Raw genomic sequence first — 25,224 nt, forward strand, 5'->3', positions numbered from 1 at the left:
TTCTTGTGTGCTCATTTATGTACTGTGTAAGGCGCTGTGGAACCTTTGAGGCGCCATATAAATAAAGGATAATAATAATAGTATGTCATGTATCATAAGTGTTAACCATCATGGTATTTAATGAACTCAATGATCCAAAACACATCTCAAAATCAAACATGAAGTGCAAGATCCTGAAGTGGCTGTCACAGGCAGGGGCGCCGAGAGGGAGGGGGAGCGGGTACAGTTTCCCGGGCCCGGGCTTCCTGAGGGGCCCGGCGGGGGCCCGGGTCTGGCGCCACCCCCCCCCTCACTTCCTCCCTCCCTCCCTCCCACAGCGTGTGCTGGGCTGCAGCGGGAGATTGCTTGCGGCTGCTAAGTAGCAGCCACAGCAATCTCCTATGCCTGAAGGGGGGAGCGATCACACTGATCGGGCTTCCACTGGCTTTTATGCCGGGCTGAGGGGCTCACAGCGCCCCCTCCCCGGCGCACAGCGCCGCTTCGCAGCGCTGCAAAACACCGTTTCTTTTCCAAGGGGGCGTGGCCACGCCTTCTGAAATTAGGCCACGCCCCTTCTTTACCAGGGGCCCGCGTGGCTCTCTACGCCCCTGGTCACAGGAGGAGATGTATCAAACCTTGGAGAGAGAAAGTACCAGCCAATCAGCTACTGTAATTTTACAAGCTGGGTTTGACAATTGACAGGAGCTGATTGCTTGGTACCTTCTCTCTCTCCACACATTGATACATCACCCCAACAGTCCCATTGAACGTCTGTGGGGAGATCTCAGACATGCAGTGTATAGAGTAGACTAAGAAATATTCTGGAGCTAGAAGCGTTTTGCAGGAAGAGTGGGAAACTGTTCCTAAGGGGAGAATGGGAAGACGTAGCCGGCTACAGGAAACGCTTGGAAGCTGCGAATTCTGCCAAAACTATATTTAGCTCATGCCACATTCACAGTTGTTACTAATCCGTTCATTTCAGCTAAGAAATAGCAAAATGTTCTGTTTAAAGCCCCGTACACACTGGACGATTTATTTGGACGATATATCGTTCAAATCATCCAGTGTGTATGCACTTACCGAAGAACGATGCACTCTCCCGATAACCCCAGTTGTCTGTACATGCAGTCCAATCTGGAGATATCGTTAGCGATTCCATGCTGCCGAATGCAGCATGGCCAAAGCCCACAGTCATCGGCAAGTGTGTATGCACTCGCCAATGCCGGCACCGCCGCCGGATCAGACTTTGCTCTGTAAACACATCGTCCAGTATGTAGAGGGCTTAAGTTCTCTATCGTGCAAAATATGCCCATGGTTCCCTAAATTTCTGCATACAAAATGATAGTAATGGCGAGTGCTGCCGTTCATTTCTTCACAAATGAGGTATATGAAAATGCATACAGTACATCAAGTTACCAAACAAGTTGTTTAAGTAAGTTACTTCCCAAACTGCTCCCTAGAACTCCCTTCCACTGCCCAATTGGGATCGCTAGTGAATTTGGGTGAAGTGCCCAATTACCAAACACTGGTGTCATCCCCGCCTCTTCCCAGGTTATAACACATCATTTGGCCAATAACTATCAAAGACAATAGTGGGAGGATGACAGGCAATCTGACCTTACTCCGTATTTGGACCGTCCACCTACTTTTGTCAATGGCATGGAACCCTAAAAATGTAGGTAAGAGGGGGAGGATTCTAGATAGTTTCTCTGCACTAAAGACAACTGATACACACTATCAGTGTCCTGTGTGGTCAATTTCTCCTGATTTTTGGACTGTGCAATTGTTCATACTATAAAGGACAATTACGGAGAAAGTCGTGTATAATACAGAGCAAGAGACATGTCGCTATGTAGTTAGTCCTTACATCTATAAAATAAAGTCCCTGGTAGGCATCGGTCTGTGTTCGGGCTCATCTCGAGGACCACTGGATGGATTTTGATGCAGTTTTCACTACTCTATATAGCATTTGGGGAGGAAGGTTAAGGTGTATGAAATATTAATGTATGACAAAAGGGAGTCGAGCAGCGCTGATTTTAGTGAAGCAAGCTAATGAAAAAAAATGGACGTCCGAGCACTTTCTCGGCTTACGCTGCCTAAACCATTAAATATATATCGATATAACAATGGACTTTGGGCCTGATTCAGACACGCTCGCGAGTGCTGAGCGCTCGCAAGCGGGTCGATGTTGGCCCAGTGCGCATGACGGAGCCAGCTCCGCCGTGCGCATGCACGAGACCCGGATAGCGACGGGCAAGCCATCGCTCCGGGTCTTGTACCAAAGGGGGCGGTACTGTCGATGTTGAGTGACAGCACGCCCCCTTTGGTGGGCGGCCTGGGGGCGTGGCTGGCCAGATGGAGGCGTTCCCATGGAAACGCCTACCGTCTGGGGCCGGCCCCTCTGACATCACAAGTGATGTCAGTGGGAGTGCTTTCGGCTCTGATAGAGCCGAAAGCACTCCAGGGCTTGCGGCAATGAGACCCTACCACAAGGGTCTCGTCGCAAGCCCGATGGTCGCGATATTCTTGACCATCGCAACCATCTTCCTGGCCGTTCGCTATAGCTGTGGCTGGTTACCCACAGCTATACGAGCGGCCAGGAGGCCGCTCTAAAAATTTGGAAGGACGGCCCTGATTCAGAGCGAGCGCTCTGTCAGAGCGTCCGGCTCTGAATCAGGGCCTTTATTTTATACTATGTAGTGTAGAGACTGATCTATATTATCCGGTTTCTCCAGAAAAATGTATGTAAGCCCTGCTTACCGATACACAATTTCATGAATGTGAAAAAACAGGATTCTTTAATTTCAAACGAGTCCAATTCCAAGAGGCTGCTTTGGCATGACAATACATAAATACTGTTTTACTCATGGACTTCTTTACATGGCCTTATTTCTTGGCACGTCAAAACTAAGGGTCTGATTCAGACCCGCTCGCTAGATGCAGCCGCTCGCTCCCAGCGTATGGAAATTCAGCTAAATGTCGTCAAGGCAGCCGCTCGTACGGCAAGGCATAAGCACGCCTACTATGTCTTGGCGAGCGATCACTGTGTGTTTACAGACGCCCACCAGCCTGTCTTTAGCCGCCCACTAACGAACGTCATCTCCAGGAAGTATATACAACCATCGGTACATCGGGGTCCATCGGATCTGACCGCAGCGCTTGCAGTTGACTGTACCCTACCGTAAGCACTGCGAGCACTTCAGTGTATTATTCAACCAGGTGACGTGTACTATGACGCTGCGTGTTAATTATGTACGCCTCAGAAACTGCGTGGAAACACTCAGCACGCCTGCGTCCGCAACTCCACTCCCCGTTACAACTGCCCTGCCCCTGTTACCACTCACAAACGGCCTCTCCTGTCACTCATTCCACTGGGCTGTCAGTGCAGGGTGAGCGAGCACATTCCGATCGCTCGTACCAGTTTGCACACATACACTGCGAACTACACGCATGTGCACATTAGCGAACATCATCTGCAACGAGCAGTTGATTGCTAGCGAGCAAGTCTGAATCAGGTCCTAAATCTTTTCGTGCGGACGTCAGGAGGAAAAACAACTAATGTCGTCTACAAGTCATTCTTATAAGACCTCGGTTAAAAAAACAAACAAAAAACAAAACGACTATTGCCGTAAATTCAAAATTGCTCCCGTGAGGGTATATTTACTAAAGGTCGATTTTGATCGATTTCAAATCAATGAAAACCATCAGCTTCGATGTTGTGTTTCTGAGGCTAAATCACACATTCACTAATACATAAAAAGAAATAAATAAAAAATTGTCTGTTAGCAAATGTGTGATTTAGCCCCATAAACCTGTTTATGGGGCTAAATCGATGTTGATCAATTTTAAATAGATTAAAATTGACCTATAGTAAATATACCCCTGAGACTGTAATATATCATACAGAGCAAGAGAAGTGGTACTGTGCAGTTGGTCATACATACATTGCCTTGCAAAAATATTCATTCCCTTTGCATGTCTTGTTGCCTCACAACGTGGAATTAAAATGGATTGTTTGAATTTGTACATCATTTCATTCACAGAACATGCCTACAACTGTGAAGTTTTTTTTTTTTTTTTTTTTTTATATTGTGAATCTGACAACATTTAGGACAACATAACAGAAAACTTCAGTGTGCATAACTATTCACCCCCCTAAAGTCAGTACTTTATCAAGCCACGTTTTGCGGCAATTACACATGCAAGTCTCTTTGGATAAGTCTCTATGAGCTTGCCACATCTTACCCCTGGGATTTGTGACCATTCATCAAGGCAAAACTGCTCCAGCTCCTTCATGTTGGATGGCTTCAGCTTGTGAACAGCAATCTTCAAGTCTGACCACAGATTCTCAATTGGATTGAGATCTGGGCTTTGACTAGGCCATTCCAACACATTTAAATGTTTCCATTTAAACCACTCGAGTGTTGCTTTAGCAGTATGCTTCGGCTCATTGTCCTGCTGGAAGGTGATCCTCCGTCACAGTCTCAAATCACAGGCAGACTGAAACAGGTTTTGCTCAAGAATATCCCTGTATTTAGCACCATCCATCTTTCCCTCGACTCTAATCAGTCTCCCAGTCCCTGCTGCTGAAAAACATCCCCACAGCATGATGCTGCCACCACCATGTTTCACTGTGGGGATGATGTTCTTGGGGTGATGGAATGTGTTGGACTTGCGCCAGACATAGCGTTTTCCTTGGTGGCTGAAAAGTTCACTTTTAGTCTCATCTGACCAGTGCACCTTCCTCCATACATTTGCGGAGTCGCCCACATGCCTTTTGGCAAACTCAAATCGTTTCTTATTATTTTTATCACTAAGTAATGGCTTTTTTCTCTATGGAGTGTACGACTTAAGCTGGCCACACACTAGACCAACTTACATCCAACCAGCCAACTTGTTGATTGGTTGGAATGAAAATCTGGTAAGGAATGGGAGTAAATGATGATCAGCAATTTGCTCCTAAATGCCAGAAAACATATGAAAATGGTCGTTCAGACAAGTTTGTTAAATGTTTGATCTAAACTATTTGTTCAAACAACAGTTTTGGTCCATTTTCCAGCGTTTGGGAGAAAATTGCTGACTGTATTCCTTACCAGATTTTCATTCCAACCAATCAACTAGTTGGCTGGTTGGACAGATCATCTTTAGATGTGTGGCCAGCTTTATTGTGGTCACATGCACAGATACACCAGTCTCTGCTGTGGAACTCTGCAGCTCCTTCAGGGTTACCTTTGGTCTCTGTGCTGCCCCTCTGATTAATGCCCTCCTTGCCCGGTCTGTGAGTTTTGGTGGACGGCCCTCTCTAGGCAGGTTTGTTGTGGTACCATGTTCTTTCCATTTGATGGTGCTCCAGGGGATTATCAAAGATTTGGATATTTTTTTTTAGAACCCAACCCAGAATTGTACTTCTCAACAATTTTGTCCCTGACTTGTTTGGAGAGCTCCTTCGTCTTCATGGTGCGATGCCTCTTGATTATACCCCTTTTCCACCAAAATTTCGGGTCTGACCCGGAGTTGGAACAGGGTTCCTATCCGGATCAGACCCGGAATTTAGCCGGCGCCGACTCGGGATATTCCCGAGTTGGCGCCACTCACACCGCAGTCGGGTCTGCATAGATCCGGCTTTTCCGGAGTGAAAGTGGACGCTTGGAGATGACGTCATCTCCAAGCGCCACTGAAGCCGGACCAATCGGCCAGCTGGCGGCGCACTGCAGGTCATCAAGACCCGGAGTGCGCCGTACACACAGGGTTTCACGGGCTACGCCCGTGTTAAACCCTGCTATTTACCTGGGTTGGATCCAACCCTCACCCCTTTTACACCAAGGAGCTACCCGGGTTAACCCTGTAATAACCTGGGTTTTAGCTCCGGTGTAAAAGGGGTATTAGTGGTGTTACAGCCTCTGGGGCCTTTCAAAAAAGGTGTACTGACAGATCATGTGACACTTAGATTACACACAGGTGGACTTCATTTCACTAATTATATGACTTCTGAAAGTAATTGGGTGCACCAGGGGCTTCATAGCAAAAGGGGGTGATTACATATGCACATGCCAATTTTCAGAAATTTATACTTAAAAAGATTATTTTTTTATATATATTTTTCTCATTTCACTTCACCAAATTAGACTATTTTGTGCAGATCCATCGCATAAAATTCAGATAAAAAATAAATGACAGGCTATAATGTAACAAAAAAAGGTAAAAAGCCAAGGGGGTGAATACTTTTGCAAGGCACTGTACATACATAATATGAATATATACCAAGAATGTCATATATCATGCAAAGTAGAAGTGGCACTGTGTAGTTGGTCATACATACGCAATAAGGACATATACCGAGAATATCATGTAACATGATATTCTCTGTATATGTCCTTATTGCGTATGTATAACCAACTACACAGTGCCACTTCTCTTACGCTGTGTGCTACCTAACATTCTCGGTATATGTTCATATTCTGTATGTATGGTCAACTACACAGTGCCACTTCTCTTACGCTGTGTGCTACCTAACATTCTCAGTATATGTTCATAGATTGTGAATGTATGGTCAACTACACCGTGCCACTTCTCTTACGCTGTGTGCTACCTAACATTCTCAGTATATGTTCATAGATTGTAAATGTATGGTCAACTACACAGTGCCACTTCTCTTACGCTGTGTGCTACCTAACATTCTCGGTATATGTTCATATTCTGTATGTATGGTCAACTACACAGTGCCACTTCTCTTACGCTGTGTGCTACCTAACATTCTCGGTATATGTTCATATTCTGTATGTATGACCAACTACACAGTGCCACTTCGCTTACGCTGTGTGCTACCTAACATTCTCAGTATATGTTCATATTCTGTATGTATGGTCAACTACACAGTGCCACTTCTCTTACGCTGTGTGCTACCTAACATTCTCGGTATATGTTCAACTACACAGTGCCACTTCTCTTACGCTGTGTGCTACCTAACATTCTCGGTATATGTTCATATTCTGTATGTATGGTCAACTACACCGTGCCACTTCTCTTACGCTGTGTGCTACCTAACATTCTCAGTATATGTTCATAGATTGTAAATGTATGGTCAACTACACCGTGCCACTTCTCTTACGCTGTGTGCTACCTAACATTCTCGGTATATGTTCATATTCTGTATGTATGGTCAACTACACAGTGCCACTTCTCTTACGCTGTGTGCTACCTAACATTCTCGGTATATGTTCATATTCTGTATGTATGACCAACTACACAGTGCCACTTCGCTTACGCTGTGTGCTACCTAACATTCTCGGTATATGTTCATATTCTGTATGTATGGTCAACTACACAGTGCCACTTCTCTTACGCTGTGTGCTACCTAACATTCTCGGTATATGTTCAACTACACAGTGCCACTTCTCTTACGCTGTGTGCTACCTAACATTCTCGGTATATGTTCATATTCTGTATGTATGGTCAACTACACCGTGCCACTTCTCTTACGCTGTGTGCTACCTAACATTCTCAGTATATGTTCATAGATTGTAAATGTATGGTCAACTACACCGTGCCACTTCTCTTACGCTGTGTGCTACCTAACATTCTCGGTATATGTTCATATTCTGTATGTATGGTCAACTACACAGTGCCACTTCTCTTACGCTGTGTGCTACCTAACATTCTCGGTATATGTTCATATTCTGTATGTATGACCAACTACACAGTGCCACTTCGCTTACGCTGTGTGCTACCTAACATTCTCGGTATATGTTCATATTCTGTATGTATGGTCAACTACACAGTGCCACTTCTCTTACGCTGTGTGCTACCTAACATTCTCAGTATATGTTCATATTCTGTATGTATGACCAACTACACAGTGCCACTTCTCTTACGCTGTGTGCTACCTAACATTCTTGGTATATGTTCATATTCTGTATGTATGACCAACTACACAGTGCCACTTCTCTTACGCTGTGTGCTACCTAACATTCTCAGTATATGTTCATATTCTGTATGTATGACCAACTACACAGTGCCACTTCTCTTACGCTGTGTGCTAATATTCTCAGTATATGTTCATATTCTGTATGTATGACCAACTACACAGTGCCACTTCTCTTACGCTGTGTGCTAATATTCTCGGTATATGTTCATATTCTGTATGTATGACCAACTACACAGTGCCACTTCTCTTACGCTGTGTGCTAATATTCTCAGTATATGTTCATATTCTGTATGTATGACCAACTACACAGTGCCACTTCTCTTACGCTGTGTGCTAATATTCTCGGTATATGTTCATATTCTGTATGTATGACCAACTACACAGTGCCACTTCTCTTACGCTGTGTGCTAATATTCTCGGTATATGTTCATATTCTGTATGTATGACCAACTACACAGTGCCACTTCTCTTACGCTGTGTGCTACCTAACATTCTCAGTATATGTTCATATTCTGTATGTATGACCAACTACACAGTGCCACTTCTCTTACGCTGTGTGCTACCTAACATTCTCGGTATATGTTCATATTCTGTATGTATGACCAACTACACAGTGCCACTTCTCTTACGCTGTGTGCTACCTAACATTCTCAGTATATGTTCATATTCTGTATGTATGACCAACTACACAGTGCCACTTCTCTTACGCTGTGTGCTACCTAACATTCTCAGTATATGTTCATATTCTGTATGTATGACCAACTACACAGTGCCACTTCTCTTACGCTGTGTGCTACCTAACATTCTCAGTATATGTTCATATTCTGTATGTATGACCAACTACACAGTGCCACTTCTCTTACGCTGTGTGCTACCTAACATTCTCAGTATATGTTCATATTCTGTATGTATGACCAACGACACAGTGCCACTTCTCTTACGCTGTGTGCTAATATTCTCGGTATATATGTTCATATTCTGTATGTATGACCAACTACACAGTGCCACTTCGCTTACACAGTGTGCTACCTAACATTTTCGGTATATATTCTTATTTTGTATATGACTGACTACGCAGTGCCTGATATCTTATTTATAGTCTGTACGTATGGCACAGTGCCACTTCTCTTACGCTGTATGATACATGATATTCTCGGTATATGTCCTTATTGTGTATCATACAACGTAAGAAGTGGCACTGTGATAATGCTATTAAATCGGGATAACGCTATTAAATTGGTGGCAGCTGCCAGTTCTGCATCTGTGTCTATAAAAGATCGCTTGTGGCCACGTGAGAAAAGACCTGTGGGCAGTGAACCAGGGAGACTCTGCACGGCCTGGGGAAGGGTGTGAGTCAGTCTGTATAGACCATGATGAGAAGGGCATGGAGTGGTAGGTGCATTACAGCATATTATGGGGAAGAAGGAATGGCCATCAGTAACTTACTGACACACCACAGCCTGTGCTCTCCCCTGATATCTCATCTGTACTCACCCCAGCATACCAGCCTGTCCCTGTTGTGTCTCTTTCCTATTAATAACATTGCCATTACGCCTTATATTGTATTGGAGAGGAGGTGGTCCTGGTCTGCCCCCCACACACCCCTTCCATCTCCAGCAGCACCACACATCTGTGTGCCTCCTTCATCCATCCCCCGCCCTTATAAACCTGACACTAGTGGTTAGACCTGTTTTGGGAGGTGTAATTGGGTGGCTGGGACCAGCTGACAAGGGTGGGGGGAGAGGGAGTGAAAATAGAGCTTAGAAAGAGCAGGCGGGGGAGAGCAGGGAGTGGAGAGAACCAGCAGCATGGGGGATCAGGAGAATTACTATGGGAAGCATGGTAAGGTGCTGCTGCTGTTCTTATATATGTTCTGTGAGTTGTTGTCACATAATGAACTGGTCTAAATGCTATGCTTGTGGGACTCATTGTGTTAAATATGCACATATGTGGTGTATTAATACCAGCGCTGCCCGAGAGCCAGCCGTCATGGGATCATCTAGAGACTAATGTTGTACTTAGGTCACCCTGTACTAACTAATACCTAGTCCTGTGTAATAATGTGTCCTCCTAGCCTGCAGTCTGATCGTCCGATACTAATAACTAATGCATGACAACCTCCCATCAGGCAAGTAATAACAAAGCACTGCTGATAACCTGTCCTGCTCCCTGCAGTGATCTTATCTACACTTGTGTATCACTAGTAATGTCTGATAACCTGTCCTGATGCCATGCAGTGATCTTATCTACACTAATGTGTAACTAGTAATGTCTGATAACCTGTCCTGATGCCATGCAGTGATCTTATCTACACTAATGTGTAACTAGTAATGTCTGATAACCTGTCCTGATGCCATGCAGTGATCTTATCTACACTAATGTGTAACTAGTACTGTCTGATAACCTGTCCTGATGCCATGCAGTGATCTTATCTACACTAATGTGTAACTAGTAATGTCTGATAACCTGTCCTGATGCCATGCAGTGATCTTATCTACACTAATGTGTAACTAGTACTGTCTGATAACCTGTCCTTCTCCCTGTAGTGATCTTATCTACACTAATGTGTAACTAGTACTGTCTGAAAACCTGTCCTGATGCCATGCAGTGATCTTATCCTACACTAATATCTAATGTGTAACTAGTAATGTCTGATAACCTGTCCTGCTCCCTGAAGTGATCTTATCTACACTTGTGTATCTCTAGTACTGTCTGATAACCTGTCCTGATGCCATGCAGTGATCTTATCCTACACTAATATCTAATGTGTAACTAGTAATGTCTGATAACCTGTCCTGATGGTTAGGACTAGACTATACAGCGCAGATGGACCTGTGACGTCACACCCACGTGACTCGGCCTGAAAGGGGGAGGGGCGGGGATGCTAACGGGGGACCAAAAGTGTCCCCTCGCGGGCTCGCTATGCTCGCCACGCTTCGGGCACGGTGGCCCGCTGCACTCGCCACAAATATATATTCCCCCTCTATGCCCTAGTGGATGGTAAAGCAGGAGCAGTCCGGCCTCCTGCAGCGGTCACGTGGTGGATACGTCACAGAGGTCCTTTCTCCAACTAGGAAATAGCAGCAACCCTGTCCTGATGCCATGCAGTGATCTTATCCTACACTAATATCTAATGTGTAACTAGTACTGTCTGATAACCTGTCCTGATGCCATGCAGTGATCTTATCAGACAGTACTAGTTACACATTAGTGTAGATAAGATCACTGCATGGCATCACCACAGGTTATCTACACTAATATCTAATGTGTAACTAGTGTTGTCTGATAACCTGTTCTGATGCCCTGCAGTGATCTTCTCCTACACTAATGTTTGACTAGTAATGTCTGATAATCTGTCCCGATGCCATGCAGTGATCTTATCTACACTAATATCTAATGTGTAACTAGTAATGTCTGATAACCTGTCCTGCTCCCTGAAGTGATATTATCTATACTAATGTGTAACTAGTAATGTCTGATAACCTGTCCAGATGCCCTGCATTGATCTTATCCTATACTACGGCGTCATGCTGGACATTCACTATACAATTATTGGGCCGATCCGATTGATATCAGCGGATCCCCCCAATAATTGCGCTGTGTGTGCGGCCGACCAATGTTAAAATATTCATTTTGTCGGGAATGCCGGATCATCCAGCATCCCTGTCCGATGCGATATTCTGTAAATTAAATATCGGCCGCATCGGGCAGTGTATGCCATGCCCAGCCGCGGCCTACCGACGGACATTTCCCCTGTTCCTTCACAGGGAAGGAATGGGGAAATGTCTTCTCCGTGGGGGGGCGGAGCGCAGATATCGTGGCCAATACACAGTGAGATATCTCATAGTGTGTACCTGCATTGTCTGCAGGCTGCCAGCATAACTAGTACTGTCTGATAACCTGTCCTGATACCGTATATTGACATTATCCTACACTAATGTATAACTAGTACCTGTCCTGATTCACTGCAGTGATCTCATCTGATGTTATTTATATAGTGCACACATATATTACACAGAGCTTTACAGAGAATATTCCAGTCATTCACCTCGGTCCCTGCTACAGTGGAGCTTACAATCTATATTTCCTATCACATGGACACACATACAGATGTGTCCTAATACACTATCTGCAGTCATGGCACGCTGGGTCCTGTGTGACTGGGCTTGCGCCAAGCGTCTTTTTTTTTTTTTTTTTTACCTGAAAATGCTTCTAAAGCTGGGTACACACTGTCCGATCTGTGTACCCGGCCGACCGCAGATGCGACGGAACGACAGATCGTGAGGTCCGTACACACAACGCGATCTGGTGAATGACCGCATGATATGTCGACCCTGTGCATTTGGATATGGAGGGGGAACGTCAGTGAGATCTTCAGATTGGCCTGCACGTACGGCAGATCTGAAGATGCGACGGACGACTCGCCGGAGCGCACAAAAGTGTGTACACATTTGACAACTTCAATGATTTGTCGTTCCAATCCGTCAGAAATTGGCAAATCGTTCGCGATATTGTCTAGTGTGTACCCAGCTTTAGTTGCCAACGGATGCGACAAACCTCTTCATGAGACTGCACTGATATGCAGATATTGTATATCTGTGTGACTGAGGCTGAGGGCGGGATGTACTATGCATCGCATTTTGGATACGGTATATCCCGCCACTATTGGGTGCAAAACAGCATTAATATTATTAATGCCGGTACACACTTAGAATTGCTATTCTGAAAAGATCTGTCCTTTGCGATGATAGGAATTCCGTATTTATGATTCCTTCTGCGCATGTGCTGGGTGACGCATGCACTGCCGGGGACACTGGGAAGGATCCGATTGGACCCCTCTCAGTGAACATTGCGGAGAGAAGCCAATAGGCTTCTATTAGGCAACGCTGTCTAAGCTCCAGAAAGTATCGCATTCTGGAGCTTAGTACATATGGGGAATGTGGCTAGAACTCCGAGAACGTCAGTTTTTGGAGTTTTGGACGCACTTTGCTTCAAGTACATCTCGCTGTATGGGTGGGATGTATTAAGCATTGCGTCCGCTTTGTGGCACAAACCGTCTGCCTTCGGGTACATACCGTGGTTCATTACCGTGGTATGTGCCTAGAATATCGCAACGGTCTACTCTCCCGATAGGAGCTGTCCTTTGCGATGGCTTCGGACAGAGGGACCTAATGGTTTAACACCTAGAAGTCCCTCTGGTGTCCTGCGCATGGGGAATCATCCTGATAAGAAGCCCACAGGCTTCTATTGGGTAACGCCACCAGGACTAAGCTGCATTCCGGTGCTTTGTACTTATGGGGAAAGCGGGAAAACCCCCCGAAAACTGAATTTTTCGATGGTTTTACCGCATTTTCCCCATTAATACATCCTGCCCTATATCTGTATATTAAGTGCAATGCATCGGCTGCAGCTTTTTATCCATGACAAATTCTGTTGTGCTTCGTGTACAACTGAGATGCTTTTTCGTGCAAAAAGAATGCTGGCTGGCGGGGGGGTGAGTCTGTCCCCCTCCCAGCGGTTGCCCCTGCATGTGTACGGGCGATCGGCTGAATGTCCGTACACACTTGCCGATGGACAGATATGTCTGCAGCACAGCCGACTCGATATGTCTGTGAACAGCGTCGTTCACAAACATATCGCTGGTACACACTGGCCAACCTGGCACCAGATATATTGGCCGATCAGTTGATTGGCCAATATAGCTGTCATTGTGTACCCAGCTTATGATAACCTGTCCTGATACCCTGCAGAGATCTTATACTATACTAATGAATAACTAGTACTGTCTCTGATAACCTGTCCCGCTCCCTGCAGTAATACTCCCCTCCACTAATGTATAAATTGTAGTGTAATAACCTGTCCAGTGAGAGTCCCCTACTAATGTATAACTAGTCTGATAACCTGTCCTGATTCCCCTACTAATGTATAACTAGTCCGATAACCTGTCCTGATTCCCCTACTAATGTATAACTAGTCTATGATAACCTGTCCTGATTCCCCTACTAATGTATAACTAGTCTATGATAACCTGTCCTGATTCCCCACAGTGATCTTATTCTACATTAATGTATATAATGTACAACCAGTACATTCTCTGATAATCTCTTCTGATACCCTGCAGTCAGGTTAAATAAATAACAAATATATTACTATTTATTAACCCTTATATATATAATGCCCACATATTCCTCTTTCAATCTATATTCTCTACCATATACTGTAGACACACGCACGCACATTTTTGTCAGAAGCCAAATAACCGACCTGGTTGTTTTGGGATTGTGGGAGGAAACCCATGCCGGAGAGAACATACAAACTCCACACCGATAGGGTATTTGTGGGAATCAAACCATTAACTTCAGTGCGATGAGGTAGCAAGCTAATCATCGTGCCACCGTGCTGCCCCATCTGTCCCTAAACTGACCAGCACTCTCTGATTCAGCAGGGATAATTTGTTACTGATATGGTGGGAGTGAAAGAGGTGAACACATGTACAGTCAGGGCACACATGTACAGTCAGGGCACACATGTACAGTCAGGGCACACATGCTGTGGCCGTCTTAGTAACAACCCGATTATTTTTAGGCCAGCAGTACCTGGCAGCTTAGAGTGACTGAATGTTTAATTCTGTGTTTACAGACACTTGTGTTCCTGGCACATCATCGGGATCTATAAATGTTCCTATCATCTGATCCTTCTTTTAAAAAAAAAAAAAAAAAAGTAATTCACGTTGCAGGTTTAACGTAATGGATCAGGAAGGCGTTTTCGGTCCATTCACAATTATTGGATTTAATAGCATGATTGCAATACACGCTCCTCATTCAGTTTGTCTGTTTACTATTGCATGGATTTAGGCCAGAGGTTACCAAACTCTGTCCTCAAGGCACCCTAACAGTCCAGGTTTTAAGGCTATCCATGCTTGACTACAGGTGACTTAATTAGGACCTCAGTCAATTTGATTTAACCACGTGTGCTCAACCATGGAAATCTCTAATGCTGGCCATACACCTGCACGATTTTGGGCCGATTGCCCGTTTCGACGAGTCCTTAGGATAGATCCAGTGAAAATCGTGTATTTTTAGAGTAAATCCAATGCGCGCTCCTGCAGCTCCTAAAACGGATCGTATGATCAGATGTGCAGCCCATATGTTCCATCCTATCGTGTGCAGATCGTACCATTTAGTTTATACATGCAATGCATAGTGTGTCCATTCAAGTAATTTCAATTACTTTTTCCCTGATGAGCGCGTGAGGCACACGATCGATCGTGCGACAGATCCTGTGCTAAGAAAAACAACAAATATGCCGCCGAGACTGCCAGGGAGCTCTGGGGAGTGGGATGGTGAATCTGATGCTGGTCGCGCAGGTGTATGAACTGTTGGGTGCCTTGAGGACCATGTTTGGAAACCTCTGGATTAGGCCATTTTACATTTTATCATTTTAGTTGAATTGAGTGTTTGTGGGTGTAGTATTTTTATTTGTAAACCTTCCAGTTTATATATAACAATAATAATTAATAATGGTTGACTGAATAGCTGCTTTTGGATTAAGTCAAGATTCTGATTTTGTTTTTATTTTTATTTTTTTAATTCTCCTTATTACTTCACCACAACTCCTGTGGGACTACCCCATGTATCACTCTTTCCATAGAAATGTTCCCTTTCAGTCTTTCTCCTTTTGTTCTAGAAGTTCTTTTTTATTAATACTGCTACTAATGGATCACATTCAAAGGTAGCCCCGAATCACCTGCCTCCGGTCTCCCTAACCGGTGCACAGCTGCTTTTTGCCCTTGGTTAAGGCCTTTACTCAACTTTCACTATCTTAAGCTACCCTTACACGGTGCGATATGCACCTTGGGACGCGACAGACGATCCGATGACCAACATATTGGGTGGTCCCCACACACTAAGCGATCCGCTGCCTGGCCACCCAATATGCTGACACCCCCCTCCCCCACTCGCATAGCGCTGCATTGGATCGTACATCGCATCCCCAGATCAAGTGAACATGCAGTAAGATCTGGAGGTGCGATGTACGACCCAACGGGAGCGCTCACTGGCCGATATCATGCCCACACACGGTACAATATAGTAGCGATATCATACCAATCCGTCAGATCGGCTGCTATATCACACCTTTACTCTGAGGTAGTGTTTTCACTTTTGATTTTTTTGTCCTGTTTTCCTGGTTTGCAGCAGCCTGTTTACAGGGAGATCTGGCAATATTAAGGTATAGACCAGGATGTACTAAATGCAAAAATGTGGAAAACTGAATTTTCGGGGGTTTTACTGCACACCCCCGATATGTTTTTGAATTCGATGCATTCTGGTACTGCGTTCCGGTGGGTAACACCATCTTCAGGTGGTGTTACCCAATAGAAGCCTATGGGCATCTTTTCAGGACACTCCCCGAGAGGGGTCCAATCAGTTCCCTCCCATCACCACCCGTGGTGTTAAACCTAGAAGACCCTCTCTCCGGGGCCATCGCAAAGGATGGCTGTTATCGGGAGAGCGGTCCTTTGCGATATTCTAGGTACATACTGCGCGGTATGTACCTGGTCGGATAGCATTACCTTTTTTAGTTTTGAATTTGCTAGGATTGCTTTGAATATGTGCTAGGGAATTGTAAACCAGGACAAAAACTGGTAGAGACCAGGAAATCTGAACATTTGAAAATGGAAACACTGCTCAGAGGATAAAGCTGGACACATACTATACAATATATCATGCAATCTTGGTTCTTTTGACCAATCTGCACAACCATTGTACAGTGTATAACCCAATCTGTCGTTTTCACCCGTCATTCATTGCACTGTCCCATTGGATGTTCTGAGCATCCAATGTGATGGTTTCATGGAGACGTGGTGTTACAGGAAGCATTCAACTATATATTGCGCCATCGTACGACAAATCGTGTAGTGTGTACAGCGATGCGCTGGGTTGCACTGTTGTTCAGGTGTGTACCCAGCAAAAGATGTGCATATCCTGACTAACATTAGGAGGTTACATAGGCCAAGTAATAATTTAGTCTCTGGCACCAAGAGATCATGTAGAAGGTAAAAAGATCAGGGGGGTATATTTATCAATTTATATCGATGCCGTGTTTCTGGGGCTAAATCACATTTTTATTAATACTTAAAAAATGAAATAAAAATAGTCTGTTAGTAAATGTGTGATTTAGCTCCAGAAACACAACATCGATGTTGATTTATTTATTTTTATCGATTAAAATAGACCTTTAGTAAATATACCCCCAGATGTGTGGTGGGGAGGTCACAACAGCACAGTATGGCAAGTAGTTGTTTCCATGTGAAAAATCTTGATACAATAGTTTAAAACAGGTTCCCAAACTCTGACCTCAAGGCACCCTGGTATAAAATGTTAATATCCTGATATATATATATATATATATATATTATTACACATGAATTCAGTTTTTGTTTTTTTTTATTCCAGCAGCCTATGTAATTATTTTTACATAATTCTAGGGGGTTTGTTTTGTGGTATTTACTTGGATGACCAAATTGAAGGCAGACGTTTTGTGAGCTGAATCCGTATTACTGAGCACCTCTGAGCCACAAAATACACAGCCATATTGTGATCTGTATCAAGATCAATGAGCATCATTGAGACTCATTGAAGGCAGCCATGTTGTAAGCTGGTCAAAGATGAATGAGAATCACTTGAGACACCTTGAAGGCAGTCATTTTGTGGGCTTAGAATATAGTTGAGAATAAAGCCTATCAAATCGCGAAGCATACCAGTGTCCTGGTAAACAGAAAAGCTGCAGTCCTGGGAATATCAGTTTTTGCAAACAAAATGGCTGCCTCCAATGTACCTCAATGATTTCTCATTAATATTCGTTCAGCTCACAAAATGGCTGCTCCTTTTATGTAGACAACAGGTGCAAATTAACATGTAATTCATATTGTTTTAAGAACTTGCTTGCATGTTCCTTTATCTAAAACCTAAAATACTTATTTGAATCCATCCCATGAACTCTCTGGACAGAGCGTAGATGGGCGTGCAGCTGTAGATCTGTAAAGATATGTAAGAAATGTTGAGTGTAATAGACTGGGGGGAGATGCCAAGTGCTGGAATTAGTCCAGTACATACTTTATCACCCTCAGCTAGTTACTGGTCAGGACTGATAAATGTGGTTTTGAAAACATCTTGTAAATGGTCTAGCTAAGGGGTTCTAATTATAGGGAGCTGAATTCTACTCCCTTTTATCATTTAAATATTCCTATACAAAACAGAAAACCTTTTGCCATCTGCGCTAATCATAATATACGGCAAATCTGTGTGTATCTAACAAATAAAAGCATTGGGGATTTTGTTCATATTTTGATCAAAACATTTAAACTTGCAGCCTGTTGACAAGGGACCCCAATTATCTGCAAGTCCCTACACCAGCATGTATGCCCAACACACCATTAAATTGCTGTTAAATGCACTCCCCTCTCAGGTACAGAGGGTCACATCTGGGTTGGGTACAGGATGCTGGCGCTGGAGATCCCGATAGTCAGAATCCCGATGCTGACACCCCGACAGGGTTAGGATACCAACACTTGTCAGTCAGTATCCTAACCCTCCCCTAACCTACCCTCCCCGGTGCCTGAACCTATCCTTTCCCCCTCCCCTAGTGCCTAAACCCAACCCTCCCCTTACTGCAGTACTTACCACTAGGATGCTGGCGGTCGGAATTGCGGTGCCAGGATTCTGACAGGTGTCGGGATTCCAGCGCCGGCATCCTGACTGTCGGGACATTGACCATATCCCCCCCTCACATCTATACAGATGCTGGCTTGTGAGCCACACCCAACTAGGCCTTTAATTGCCTTGATCGGAGCAGCCATGATGGCACTAGGCAGTATATTATTGTTGGCGCAGAAGGCAAAAGAATTTCTGTTTTGTGAACGTATATGGCATTAATACTGCCATGTAGTTGGCAGAGCGTAACTAGACTATTTGGTGCCCTATGCCAGAGAGAGCATTGGCATGTGTGCCTCCCCCCCCCACATTTTTTAAATAGGGACATAAGAAAAAAAGGGCCATGGCCTTATGGGGAAGGGCCAGGGAAGAGATAGGGGAGGCCAGGAGATGCTGGGGATAAAAGAAGAGGAAGTGAGAATGATAATAAACAGGACAATTGACAGGTCCAAACAGCGCCCCCTGCCCTGCACTGCCCTGTGCCCTGGTACCACGTACAATATGGGTAAAATTGAGCACGGTCATATTTATTTTTCTGTTTTGTTTTAAAGTATCCCTATGGGTACCTAAAACAGGTCACCGGTCATTGCTGAAACATAATTCAAACTAACACACTGTTTTACACATGTTGAGACTAAAGACACACTAGACGATATGGCACACGATCGGGCGTTCATCAGACCGTATGGTGTCACAATATGTCGTTCATCGCATCATGCGTCGGCCGGGTACACACTGTCTAGTGTGTGCCCGTCATTAGGGTAGGTTGGATATTTTCTGTATCCATGGCAATGAATAGGAACCATATTTACATCTGGAGATGAGCGGTGTGAAATATGTAATTTACATGGCAGTCATTGCAGGACAATATTTGCTGCCTCAGGTGGCGTAAGGCCTAAGTGTGTCCTGCGGGAGCCCAAGATGAATGATAACCTAAAAAAATTGGATTTGCTAATTTGCCTGATTTGGTTGGGGGGGCAGTAGTGTAGGTCATTTCTTGAAACCCTGTCTATTGCTTAAGCATCAGCAATGTCCTATAGAAATATCCTTGGTATGTTAAGCCTGCTAATCCCTGACTAATTTATCAGGGCGTAGTAAGGTGCAGATTAAAGTGATAACGTGCCAGTAGATCACCAAGTTAAGAAATGTTCTTATGCGAATACGACCTAAATGTCCTCTTGAAATGATCAGGTCAGTTGCTACAAATAAAATACATTTGCAAACAATGGGGGCAAATCAATTGCATGTAGCTAGTGGGATAAGTGTCTGGAGCTATTCAATTGCCCGCATTGCACCCTGCACTTAAGTCAAGAGATGCTGTTTACTGCGACTAAAGCCCCGGGGGTATATTTACTAAAGTGCAGATTTCTAGAAGTGGAGATGTTGCCCATAGCAACCAATCAGTTTGTACTTGACATTTATCTAGCACCTTCTAGAAGATAATGGCTAGAACCTGATTGCTATGGGCAATTTCCTCACTTCTAAAACCCCTCACTTAAATAAATCTAACCCCTGTTCTTAGTCGCTCTAAACGGCATTTTCCAACTTAAATTATGCTGTTACCACACGTGATGCTGCTCCAAGGCATTGGATAAGCGGGTCTATCTATCTATCTATCTATCTATCTATCTATCTATCTATCTATCTATCTATCTATCTATCTATCCTGACTGCAGTGGGATATTACACAGGAGCCATCACATCGCGGTTCCTGGTTCAGTTGCTGGACCCAGTGATCCCAACTGTCACTACTGCCGGTGCCATCTTAGGTCCTATGGCCGGTGATCCCTTCGCCCCCCACGTTGGTGACAGCATCTGCCACTGACTATGGGGAACCTGTATCCTGGCTCTGTGTCCCGCACCGAGCATAATGCTAAATATAACCGGGCACGCATCTACTCCGAGCTGGCGGAGGAACACAAGGGCGACCGGGCAGCCCCAATGCCTTCTCCAGGACAGGCACGAGGTACAGGTAATATACATGGTGGACAGTCACGGTTGCTGACTATCTTAAGCATTCTACATTGATAAGCTAGTTCTCCATATCGCCACCATTTCTCCTGATTGTAAGCATACAGCTCCACTGGTATCTGCCAGTCGCCAATGGCAGCTTTAATACTAGTGGTTGATGCCCATGCCTTACACTAACCACACACACACAGGTTACCCGTGCCCAGCAACAATTGTTATTCTGCTACCATATGTATCAACTTGTCCCCGCACCCATTAGATCAGGGCTCGATAAATTTTTCTAAAATCTAGGAGCCAGGGCGAAAGTGTAGGAGCCAGACCACCAAAAACAAAAAAAAAAGTTACAGGATTAAAATTGTAAAATTGTGTTATGCGGCTGTTACACTGCACATGGGGTAGTGGTTACCTCCTTGCCTTTGCTGGGAGCCCCCGGCCAGGTCGCTGTTGCAGCTCTCTCCTCTCTGCAGTGTCCACCTTCCCTGCCTCCTTTGTGCACAGAGCTCAGCGCTGCTGAAGGAGCGCCAGCTACTAGATGGAGGATACTAACTATTAACAACCATTAAAACACTGCGATTAATGTGGCTAAGTGATGGATAGCTAATATGCTTATTGGATTGGTTTTAATAAGATCAATACATATGTGGTAAATGTATATGTGTGCATGCTTAATATATGGCTTTTTTTGGATATAAACAATATAAAGGATTATTAATTTAGTAATAATAAAAATATACAGTTTTTAAAAAGTTTAATAAATTATTTTTATTTATATTCAAGCAGCGCCTCTTATCATTATTATTTTCTTTGTACGGATTTTTTGGATGTAATATTTGCAAACATCCATAAATAGAGGCAGCAGCTCAAATATTGTTGACTGCTATAGGTGGACCAAGCGCCAAGGAAACTGTTTCTTCTTTTTTAAATAGCTACTAGATGGGCCCGGCACCACCAACAATGCACTTGCCCGATGGATGCAGTGCAAACAGGTGCCGCGGAGAACACAATTAGGGGTGACGCCGCGCGGTGATTGGTTTACTAGACGCCACATGGTGATTGGTCGGGGAGACGCTGCTGCTGCAACACCAGCGGGTCCTACAGGACCCAATCAATTTTTAAAACTGCGATCACTGCATGAAATGCCCAACGCAATAATCTCCGCTGGGGCTGATCGTTCTGCTTCTTCCCTCCCTGTAAAATCTGGTCGCCAGGCACCAAAATCTGGTCGCCATGGCGACCTGGCCCCCGGGATTTGTCGAGCCCTGCATTAGATTGTTAGCTCATTGGGGCAGGGCCATTGTTACTTCCTGAGTCATATCATTCTACGGAATTTGTATGCATCATACTCTCCATGTACAGCGCTGCCTAATATATCAGAACATCATAAATAAAAGGATCATAATAGTTATTTTCTAGTTATAATATAATTTTTTATCTTGTACATCAATGGTCTCACTGTGCTGTCCAAGGGTATTTGTAATCTGCAACAAGAAAAAGGAAAAGAGTATAGCGCCGTGTGGAATTCAGTAAATGAGTATTTATTGCACAATAATACATAAAATAAATAAATGACTATAAATACAAGGTGTTCTTCTCATCAAAGAAATCACCAATCAAATGAACATTAAAACACTTGTATATAGATAATAAACTGTTAGTACATAAGAATAGCACAATGAAGGTCCTATGACTATAGGTGAGCCACACTTGAATATGTGGCAATCCGCAATTGTTATGTTGATACAGGGGAAATAAACACAAAGTATGTATCCAACTTCAAAGTGATGTCAGTTGTAGTAAAAAAAGGTTCAATGACCCAAATGGATTTGTAATATGTCCTGTCCCTGTGATATAAAGCATGCATGGAATATATTGTTTTATTGTCCATTTAATTTTTTTCATAAAATGTAATGTCCGAAATATAAATGTACAATTTTATTCTATTCTTGTCATTATTTAAATCTTGCTTATAGCACATTTATTGGTTTTACATATGGCGGTGCCAAAACCTTTTATTGAATAGCAATTCTATGCATTACAGATGTATTGCTTTGGCGTATGTTGGGGGGCACGCACAACACAAATTTGCTGCGGGTGGGGTATCCAGGAGAAAAAAGACCAAGTGCCACTAATGTAGAGAATAAACATTTGGTCTCTGGTGTTTTCCATGTCTGGGGCGATCTTTTGCAGAAGTAATTGGTCACATAACCTTATAGAGCCAAACATATCTCCTGTGTTTTAAATGTAGTTATTTTTTATGCACTTCTGTTGTAGCAGCAGATAAAACTTAAAGGGGTATATTTTCTAAAGTGAGGGGTTTTAGAAGTGGAGTTGTTGCCCATAGCAACCAATCAGATTCTAGCTATTATCTTCTAGACCAGGGGTGGCCAACCAGTTGGAGGCAAAGAGCCAAAAAAGATATGTAGTCAATCGAAAGAGCAGAGCACGCGCAAAAAAAGGGGCGTGGATTATTTGTCACAAGGCCACGCCTCCTTTTTGTGCGCACTCCTTTGGTATGACATTTGCAGGAGCATGACCTTGTGTCACACCCCCGTTTTTAGTCACGCTGGGGGCGAGCCCAGGACATTAAAAAAAAACATTTTACATAATCTTCCCAATATACATTTTTCACTGTTGAAGTGAAAGAAAAAGCCAGAGCAATATAGAAAACATTAATATAGCCACGTTCACATAAAATACATATTGAAATCCAGAACCACCTAAAATTCATTGAGAATGCCAGTGCCCATTATGTTGTGCCCATTATGCAATGCCCCCTGTAGCTGTGCCCATTATGCAATGCCCTCTGTAGTTGTGACCCTTCAGCAATGCCCCCTGTAGCTGTGCCCATTAAGCAATGCCCCTTTTAGCTGTTCCCCCTCCTACAATGCTCCCTGTAGTCGTGCCTCCAGCACTAGCTCCCCCCCCCCCCCCCCATGAAGAAACTTACCTTCGAGCTGGCACCGCTCCACGACGTCAGGGCTCCCGAGTCCCGCCGCACCGTCGCTGCTGCTGCTTCCGCCGCCTGCTGGGTCTAACTGGATAGAGCAGACGCGCAGGCTCCTCCTATCGCGGGTGACGTCATGACGTCATCCGCGCACTGCATTACTGAGAACGCTGGCCTCTGAAGTGATGAGAGGCTTCTTTAGCCTCTGATAGCTTTAGAGACCAGCGTTCTCAGTAACAATGTGGGGTCTGCCAAGCCGGGAGCCGCATTAGAAGCTCAGAAGAGCCTCATGCAACTCAAGAACTGCGGGTTGGCCACCCCTGTTCTAGACGGTGCTAAATAAATGATAGGTAGAATCTGGTAGCTATGGGCAACAACTCCACTTCTAAAAACCTGCCCTTTAGTAAATATACCACAAAGCTATAATTTGATATATGTACACGTGTCACATCCTGCAATTAAGAATTTTCCACAAAAGAAAGTGTTCATTGCAAAAGCTGGAGTCTTGTCTGCGTTCGAGGTGCCAGCCCCTCACCTGTCCCTGCCCTCTGGTGAGGAGATGACTGTACATCGGGTATAAATGCACTGTCTCTGCTTGTTGTTGTATTGTGAATATGCCCCAGGCACTGGCGACAAGCAGAGAATCAACACAGGGTGTTTCCTCTGTAAACCTGGTAATACACCACAGTGTCTGTAACAGAAAGAAAAGAAGCTTTCTGCCAACTGGACGGTGACCTGTGTTTATACATAATTATAGTGTACATATGCCGCAGCGACATTTCTTACAGCACGTGAACATGTGGCTGTATATAACTGCAGTGTTCTGAGATAGTGTGTTTGCAGAGTATTATCCCATGACCTGCAGTATGTGACTCTGAGGAACAAATCTGTCCAGCAATGCATCCATCTATGCTTTTGTAAACCTCCTATTGACTTTCTTATTATATAATTAAACGCGCACACACTAGTCACTGCATATTCTGTCCTTTTACACACACACACACACACACACACACACACACACACACACTGTAAAAAGGGGAAAAGGGGGAGAACTGGAAAATCGACGCACTGACCAATAGAAATGAGATATTGATATGAAACATATGACCGCTATTCCCTGTTCATATTATAACATAACATGTTAGGCAGTGGAGGTGCTCACTAGAGTAGAAACCATATTCAAGAAAAGAAGAAAAAAGAAACTCTATTTTGTGAGCACTCTTTGTAAATATGAGGTCGTTAAAACATAACTTTTAATCTAATCCAAGCTAAGATATAAATGATATCTATGACAAAGGACAAAAGACAAAACATTTAACATATAACATAAGTCCACCCAAAAGACATCCAGTTAAGAAGGTCTTTAGTCTATTAGTTAATATATGCTAATCAAATGGAATATTCTGAGAGAAAAGTCCCTTCAGGGCGGCAATATTGGAATGGGTGGTTAAGAAGGATTAATACCTCAAGGATTAATTACAATTACATTTGATCACAGATATTTGCCCATATAGGCAAAATTCAAAAATTCATAGCACAAGCTGCGAAAATTTGAAGCAGCATAATTGTCATATAATGCCTCAATAGCACTATTAGAATCATACCAGTCTGTATAATATACCTCCTAATAAGTGTGAAGTATCAGGACGGTCAGGGTGAAGATTTTACCTCCTATAATTCTACTTCCCCTC

The 25,224-nt window shown here is 43.9% G+C and overlaps 1 protein-coding gene across 4 annotated transcripts in view; it reads left to right on the forward strand.

Moving 5' to 3' along the window:
* The window catches only part of SLC44A2 (solute carrier family 44 member 2 (CTL2 blood group)), an 89,699-nt gene that overhangs the window by 11,299 nt on the left and 53,176 nt on the right, over positions 1-25,224 (forward strand). The window contains exon 1 of one of the 4 annotated variants that reach the window (XM_088479057.1): positions 9,211-9,295. The exons of 2 other annotated variants lie outside the window; for them this stretch is intronic. In XM_088479057.1, the coding sequence (XP_088335183.1) occupies positions 9,274-9,295 (22 nt within the window). In that variant the 5' untranslated portion in view covers positions 9,211-9,273. Of the gene's footprint in view, positions 1-9,210; positions 9,296-9,639; positions 9,746-25,224 lie in introns of those variants that run through there. One more of the 4 variants, XM_088479055.1, reaches the window with a different exon arrangement.

This window comes from Taudactylus pleione, unplaced genomic scaffold (assembly GCF_031769625.1).
Source record: "Taudactylus pleione unplaced genomic scaffold, aTauple2 ptg000226l, whole genome shotgun sequence".
Classification (NCBI taxonomy): Eukaryota; Metazoa; Chordata; class Amphibia; order Anura; family Myobatrachidae; genus Taudactylus; species Taudactylus pleione.